General features: G+C 33.5%; 1 protein-coding gene across 1 annotated transcript; it reads left to right on the plus strand.

The window, feature by feature from the left end:
* Positions 1–1,958: 1,958 nt before the first annotated feature.
* LOC150037139 (uncharacterized) lies at positions 1,959–2,402 on the plus strand. The gene has a single exon (XM_090311891.1). The coding sequence runs from the start codon at positions 1,959–1,961 to the stop codon at positions 2,400–2,402; it is 444 nt and encodes a 147-aa protein (XP_090168017.1).
* Positions 2,403–9,044: the final 6,642 nt, after the last annotated feature.

Below are 9,044 nucleotides of genomic sequence, written 5' to 3' on the forward strand. Positions count from 1 at the left end.
ATTACGTGGGTGGTTGACAGAGGGGGTGGGGTTGGGTGTTTTTTTTCATCTTCTTCCTGCAACATAGAAGGGTTCTGTGTTCTTAGAAGAAAAAAATTCTTCTGCTGCTCCTCCTCTCTTCTCTCAATCTTTTTCCTTTCCCTCATAAAAATCCAAAATAGTCAGAGCCCACTCCTCCTGGGTTCTCTGCTTGAGCATACTAAGGTTTCCAAGTGGTAGTGTCCATCTGGCTCATTTGGATTTCGTACGAATTTTTCACAGAGAAGAAGAAACGTTCTTAAAAAAGTAAAGGTTTCTAAAACCATAATTTTTTTTTTTTGTATTTTTTTGTATTTTTTTTTATTAAGCATGCTATATTTCTGAATTAAGTGCATAGATCCTTTTCATCTCTATAAAATTTTGTATTCTATAAAATTGGGAATATTGGGATGATCCTTCTCTTCCACTTAAGGACCCTTCATTGGGATCCTTCAGTAAATGAACCCATTGGCTCACGCATATCTAGTGGCCTAAAAGAGCACCATCAAAACATGAAACTGGACCTGTCGGTTCCCTGAAATAAAACATGCAACAAGGCAAGAGAGTAGATCATCCATGCTGGTCTAATCATGTATCACCATACATAAATTTCATTAATGATCCCACAGTGCAGATCATAACATATCATGTAAAATATGTTGGGTTTTATATCCTAAAACTCATGGTTTGTAAACAATAGAACTTGTTCTGAAAATCCAATAAAGTGTTATTGAATAGATATTTTGCTTATTAGAAATTCAATAAACCTAAAAGCCCCTTGACTATTAGATGAGTACTTGAACTTTATGTATAGACATAAAGGTGGACCAGGTTCGAGTAAATAGTTAAAATGATCTATAGTATATGAATAAGGTTGGGTACCTTATTCTAGTAACACTATTGGATGCGGCCTGCTCTATAGTTGTTACAAAGAGTTATAAAGTGCTACAAACGAAGTGATCCTAATTCGTTCGGTTGGGACATGAGGAGTGGGGGTGTCCTTGTGCAAAAGGGTTTGTACAAGATCGGACCACGAAATCAGTCAATCTTACTTTATAAATCGAACCACGAAATCAGTCAATCTTACTTTATAAAGTTGTTTACTATTTAAGACTGACTATTTCAAAGTGATGACCTAGGTAACTTGACCTTAATCCTGAACTAACTATAAACTACTGTTTATTTGGAATTATCCTTAGATTTGCATAGGTGAGGATTGGCTCAACAGCGTCGGTTCAATAACCTCTTATTTCAGGGGTAAGACTGGATAGATAGCTGGGGACATAGGGTGCAAGACTGAATTCACTCCTACCCACTTTTAAGAATAGTAGAGAGGTTGTTCCCTTAAGTGATGATTCTAGGTTTTGAACAAGTGGCCATGCCCTCTCACTGGCCCGAGAGGGACTCGATTTTGTGAGAGGGCATGTCCATGACCATGATCGATAAGCAGCGAAAACGACAAGGATCGATAAGCACTCTAATTGATTAATTTTGGCATAAATGAAAGCATGCTCAAACAGAATTTAATGGGTTTCAAGACGTACCTTTGAAGAACTATTAAAATCTTGATGTTGTTTTGATTTTGGATAGGTTGTTCCCAATCTGTAGGTCATGGACATGAGGATTCAAACAAACACCAGCAATAACAAGGTTGTGTTTATTCTACTACTCGGAAGGAGGCAGAGAAGTTAGACATTGTAGTGACAGATACACTTCCAATCTTAGGACACTATGCATTGGTGTTGTTTGATTTTGGACAATCTCATTCATTCATATCATTAGTATTTGTAAAGCATGCAATGTTAGGGTTAGAACCTTTGCACTATGTTTTATCAGTTTCTACTCCGTCTAGAGAAATTATGTTAGCGAAAGAAAAGATAACAACATGTCAGATTGAATTAGAGAATCGTATGCTAGATATGACTTTAATAGTCTTGGACATGCGTGATTTTGATGCGATATTGGGCATGGATTGGTTGGCTGCTAACCATGTCAGTATAGACTACTCCAAGGAGGTGATTTTTAAACCTCCTACGAGAGCTAGTTTTAAGTTTAATGGGGTTGGGACCATGGTCTTCCTCAATATAATTTCAACTATGAAAGCCAACAAATTGCCCAACCAAGGTATCTGGAGTATCTTGGCCAGTGTGGTTGACATCAGAGAAGCTGAAGTCTCCTTGACTTCAGAGCCAGTGATAAGAGATTATCCAAATGTTTTTCCAGAGGATCTCCCAGGGTTGCCACCATATCAGGAGATAGATTTTACAATCGAGTTGGAGTCGGACACTACCCCTATCTTAATGGCTCCATATAGAATGGCTCCAGTGGAGCTGAAGGAGCTCAAGATTCAGTTGCAGGAATTGCTTGATAAGGGTTTCATATAACCAAGTGTATCACCTTGGGGTATACCAGTGTTATTTATGAGGAACAAGGATGGGTCACTATGCCTATATATTGACTATAGAGAGTTGAACAAAGTAACCATCAAGAACAAGTACCCTCTTCTCAGGATTGATTACTTGTTCGATCAATTATAAGGAGCTACAGTTTTCTCTAAGATTGATCTTCGTTCAGGATACCACTAGTTGAGAATAAAGGATAGTGACATTCCCAAGACTACATTCCATTCTAGATATAGACATTATGAGTTTATTGTAATGTTGTTTGGCCTGATAAATGCCTCGATAGTGTTTATGGACCTAATGAATAGGGTGTTCAAGGAATTCCTTGAAACTTTTGTGATAGTTTTTATTGACGATATCTTGGTTTACTCCAAGACAGAGGCAGAGCATAAGGAGCATCTACAGAAGGTTTTAGAGACCCTAAGGTCGAAGATAAGGTAGCGGTAGACGACTGGGCGTCAACTTGATGACTCACGGATAAAATGTGTTGGGACATCTAATGGCTAGACAACGCAAGCAGCTTGTAGAGGGAGGCATGCGATCACCTGAGCGTAAGATTGTATCAACAGTAGCGGAAGCATAAAGATCATCTAAGCACTCAAATTCACTAATTTTGGCAAAATATAAAGCGTGTTTTTGCAGGAAAAATGAGTTTTAAAACATACCTTTTGTAGAACTTCTTCAAAGCTCTTTCATTAGCTGCTATCTTCTCCAAATCTTGTTGTAGACCACCTCAAGAACTTTCCCACTATTCTCTTGATGCTCTAGATTGAGTTGTGGGACTCAAAACAAGCTTGAATCAAGGGTAGAAGGAGAAAAACTCACTGCAGCAACCTTGTTGAAGAACTCTTTCTTCAACCCGAATTTTCTCTAAAATTCTCTATAGATTGCATGCCCGATTTTCACTCCAATCTTTTCATTATATTGCAGATCAATATGCAAAGAGAAGAGTTGCATGAATTGTAGCTCATGCTTGGAGAAGATAAGACAAATATAATGTCATTTGAGTGAGCTACTTGGTGATGGATAATGGAAAAACCTCTTTTTCCATTTGATGTGTTTTGTTTGTTTTATTTTTTTCAATTTTATCATAAAATCAAAATTTTGATTTAAAAAATTTATTTGATTTTAAAAATGAAAAAATTTATTAATTTCATAAATTAATTATTAAATAAAATTTAATTAATTTAATATCAAATATTAAATTAATTTTAACACATATTCATCTTTATATATTTAAATCATATTTAAATATATAAATTCTCCTATTCTGTTTAATTCTAAAATTAAACATATAATTATATCTCATATAATTACTAGCTCCCTTAATTCTAATTTGAATTATTCAAATTAACTTATCACGTTATTCTAGAGCTAGTCCGTTACGAGCTAATAGAGGAACCTCGTGGACCTACAGATCATGGGCTCCAACGATCCGAGATTAATTAGCTAAACTCATTAGACCAAATTAATTCCCATTCGTTAACTAATGGGTCACTCCACTAAAGCCCATAGTTGCACTCCCTTCACTGTAGATATTTTATGCCCACATGATTTAACCATAATCAGCAAGTCGACCCTTCACAGGTTGTTTGTAATAATAGTTGGGTCAAATATCTGTTTTACCCCCGAGATTACATCTTATTTTTCAAGTCCCTACTGATCCTCTAATGAACAACTAGTTTGTGATCCAATCACTAAACTAAACTCTCTCAGCCCAGTGAGAGGGTAGGACCCCTTGTTCAAGACTTGGATTCAGTACTTGAGAGAACAACATTTCTCCTATCCCTAAATCGGGTAGGCGTGAACTTCATCTTGGAAAGCTATGTCCCCAACTATTCATCTGGTCTTATCCCCAAAATGGTAAGTTTATTGAGCAGTATTGTTGGACTATCTCACCGTTTGCAAATCAAAGGATAATCCCGAACAAACAGGAGTTCATAGCTAGCCCAACATTAAGATCGAGTTAACTTAGGTTATATAGGTGAAATAGTCAGTCTTAAACAGTACGCAACGTTATAAAATAAGAGTGACTTATTTCTTGGTCCTGATCTTATGCAAACTCATTGCATAGGACGCCTTCACTCCTCATGTCATAACATGTACGAATTAGGATCACGTCGTATGTAGTACTTTACAACTCTTTGTAACAACTATAGAGTAGGCCGCATCCAATGGTGATACCAGAATAAGGTACCCAACCTTATTCATGTACCATAGATCATTTTGACTATTTACTCAAATCTAATCCACTCTTATGTCTCCACATAAAGTTCAAGTATTCATACAATATTCATGGGTCTCAGTTTATTGGATTTAGACTTCGTACAATTTATGAAATCAATAACAAGTATGTTGATTATAGAAAATGTTTATCATCTTACAGACTGTGAGTTTTTAGGACATAAAACTCAACACGGAGACGACGACGACTTCTTGCTACGAGGACGGGACGACGATGGAAATGAACAGACATGGAGGAGAGGAACCGACCGACATACTTAAGTGAAGGAAGATGAAAGTTACCTTTTTTATTTTTTATTTTTAAACATGCTTACTGATGTATCTCTTATATAATAGCTCTTTTTTCTTTTTCTCGAACTTTAGGCACTCACTCAAATGTATATTTTTAAAAACCCTTTTCCCTTTTCCTTAATAAGATCCAATTCCAAAATCCAAATCCTTTTTGGATTTTAAATTCCAATTTCAATTTAAACCCTTTCATAATTCAAAATTCTTCTCCTCTACCTTCTTAATTAACAAATTAAAATATCAATTAAAACCAAATAAATCAATTATCTCTAAAATCAATAGGAAGTAAAACCCAATATTTTCAAGATAATTAATTCAATCCTTTGATCAATTAAATTCAAATTAACTGATGAGGTTTTACAATTATCTCAATTTAATCTAAACTCCTAAAATTAATGGGAAACCAAAACTTAATAATTAGAGATAATTAGCTTTTTTTCGAGAACTTGGAATGTTATACTTTCTACTCCAAAATTAAGAAAATCAAGACCAGTTTGAACTTGTTCACCCAAGGAAAAAGTCTTATGCTAGACATTGGAAATTTCACATCTATATAGTCATAAACCAAAGAAAAGACAAACTCCAAGGGTGAAAAAGTCTCTTATCGTAAAAGACATTGGTTAATTTCAACCCATAGTCAAAAACCAACAAAAAGACAAATCTTAGAGGTTATAACAAAGACGATCATGAAATATGCAAAATAGTGGGGACTTAAATTGGAATAAAAAAAATAAAGTGTTTCAACCTTGAATATTTCTATCGAATATGGAATCCCAGATAAGTTTTATTTCAAACTTGAAATTTTCTAATCTGAGATTTATTAGTGAGTTTTGTTATTAATTGCTAACTTAAATATGCTCATTTATTTTGTTACATTCTTTTTTATCTTGTAAAATTGTGTGCTTTAAGATAACAGTATTCCCAAGTTGAACTCCAAGTGTCCAACTAGCTATAAAAAAGTTGAGCAATGAATTCCAACTTGGGAGTGAGGGCTAATTTTGTGGATGAATTTGGACTTGTAACGATATAGGCAAAAAAATTAGGAAAAGATAAGGAAAGATAAATAGTAGATAAAGTGGATTTATCTAGTCATATCTAATTCTAACTGATTAGGATTAGGAAAGATTTATCTCATTCTTATCATAATAGGAAAAGGTGAACTCTATCTCATTCTCCCGATAAATATATCATTATAAATCCATATGAGGTAACTTGGAATAGAAACTTGAATTGGATCTTGATCTGGGTTCTTGATCTAAGAACTTATGACTTCTTCTCTATGATAGTTCTCTTACTGACTTAGGCATCGAAATCCTTTTTCTTTGTTTTGCAAGTGCTCTCTTCCCAAAATTACAAATTTATCGTTGTTGCCATGTGAAAGTCAGATGCATTTTTTCTAGGTTAAAATTTGGCATCAACAAAAACTTAGACTTAAATTTATATAATCATTAATTCAGAATTTAGATTGATATCACTCATAAAATTTAAAGGTATAAATTGAGACTTCTTCTAACAATAAAGTGCTCATAAATACATATTCTTTCAATATCATTCCAAACTCGATGTCACTTTCCAGACTTAGTCCTGAGGTAGAGTCAAAAACAATCTCTCTGTATCCATCGAGAAAAAAGGATTCCATGTTCACGGGCAAGCGTCGAAGGGAGTTTCCATGACAATTGCAATGAAATGGACTAGTAATTTAGTCTCAATGAAGTCAAGTCGGTCAAGTCCATGCTGGGTCCACAAAGTCAAGTCAACTAGGTATTAAGGGTTAATAAGCCTCGCCACTAAGCTAGTTTGAACTTCACAAGGGGGATCTCTCAGGGATCTTGGCGACCCTGTTTGTCCTTCACGTAGAAGTTTCAAGTTTTTAAAGAAACTATATTTGTCCAAAAAAACAAAAAATTAAAGTTTAGGCTTATAATTATTTGATTTTTTATTTTTTTTTTTCTAAAAATTAAACCTATTTCATTCACATTTGTTACAATAAATTTTTAAAATGGTTGAATTCTTAGCCAAATTCCAAAAACAAAAACAACTTTTTGAAAGCTATTTTTTCAATTCTCAAAATTTGGCTTAGTTTTTTAAACCATTAGTGAAAAGTAGATAATAAAAGAATAAATTTGAAGGCAAAAGTAATGTCCATAGACTTAATTTTAAAAAATAAAAAGGTTACTAAACGAAACCTTATTTACGAAGATATTGTCCAAATCACAAATCTAAAATTTATTTATTTATTTATTTATTTTGAGTACAGAAAATCTATTTTTGTTTAATTCAACTTTAAAAGAAAAATTGATTAATTGCCGAGTGCCATGCACGTTTGTCTTTTATAAAACAAGTGCAACGCATGATTTGCAATCAATATACTGATAGAAGATTAGTAATGTAGTAAAAAATGGTCTTTTTTTTTCTTTTAATTTTTTTATTTTGACTTCTAGTAAAAAAAACGTGTAATTCAAATTGATGACAGTTCGTGAGATGAGTACTTTCATAATTAGTTTTATTAGTTTCAGTATACTTTCAAATAGAACCTTTAATATTAATATTGTTGTTTTCAAAACTTATTAGAGAAATATTGTTGTTTTGAAACTTATTAGAGAAATATTGTTGTTTTGGGAGTTCGAGGCTAGAGGTCGAATGTTAAGAACTCGACTAATGTGGAGGTCGAACGTTGAGAACTCGACAAACAAAGAAAAACTTGAAAACAATACATAGGCTGAAACTTCAACCCTCGACAAGGGAAATCTCGCGAATCTCGCTTAGGTTGTTGAAGGTTAAAGTTTCGACACACATCCACCCTCGAGATTGCAGGTTTATTACTTTTCTTTTTCTCTCATAGAGGAAATAAAGTAATGAGATGATATACTATATGTATCTGTGTACTCGGGCTGCTATGCATTTTTTATCATTTCGAATTAGATGGAGGCTTGTGGGATTGACGTGAGGGGGTGGGGATGGCTATATTTTTTGGAGCAAACTCCAGGAGAATATGAAGCGCATGGATACAAGTTATGCCTTGGAATGAAAGACAATTCCGAATTAGCTTTGTCTACGAACAAAATTTTGTATATTAGGTTGTCGAAGGTTACACACATGTCGAAACTTCAAAGAAATTAAGAGATAAGTAGGCTGAAGCAGATTAAGGAGAGAGCGAGATTCAAAGCGAGAATGTTGGAGAGAGCGAGATGACTAATCTGACTAACATTGAACTTGGTAAAAATGAAATGGTTGAATAATTGAAAAATGAGATTATTCAAGAATACACATTGAGTGCTAAGATTACGCATCGAGTTTCTGGTAGTAGATCCATAATAAAAAAAGTGTTTGTGATTGTTCCAGAAGAAATGAAAGCTAGTAATCATTAATGGAAAAATAACAACAATAACAGAGAGTGAGATATTGAGAGAGAGCGAGATTGAGAGAGCGAGATCTTAAGAGAGAGCGAGAGTGAGAGAGCAAGATAAAAGAAGAGAGCGAGATCTTAGGAGAGAGCGAGAGTCTTCACTTTATTTGAACTTTCCATAGAAATATATATATATGTATATATATATATATATATAAAAGAGCTAATAATCATACTATAATTGAATAATTATTAAACTCTAATTGAATATATTAGATTATTATACTATAATTGAATAATCATTAGACAACAAATTAAATATATTAGATTATTATACTATAATTGAATAATCATTAGACAACAAATTAAATATATTAGGTTATTATACTATAATTGAATAATCATTAGACAATAAATTGAATAAATTGAATATACTAGATTATTATACTATGAATTGAATATATTAGATTATTATACTATAATGAATATATAATAAAAAAATTTATTTATTATTCGATCCCTAATTATCTGGAGTCCGTCTTAGTAACGAAGGACACTTCCTTCGATTATGTCCTAACTAGTTATAAAATCCACATCGTTATCGAGTGGTTGGTTCTGTTCAATCCATCTCGTTGTGATAACGTGAACTTTTCGGTCTACCAGGTCTTCTCAACAACGATGGATCAGGATGTAAGACAGGCATATTAGGGTGTGTGATCCAGTAATCTTCATGCGGTACAGGTTGA

Source organism: Benincasa hispida, chromosome 3 (genome assembly GCF_027475165.1).
Source record: "Benincasa hispida cultivar pf3 chromosome 3, pf3_genome.v1.1, whole genome shotgun sequence".
Taxonomy (NCBI): domain Eukaryota; kingdom Viridiplantae; phylum Streptophyta; class Magnoliopsida; order Cucurbitales; family Cucurbitaceae; genus Benincasa; species Benincasa hispida.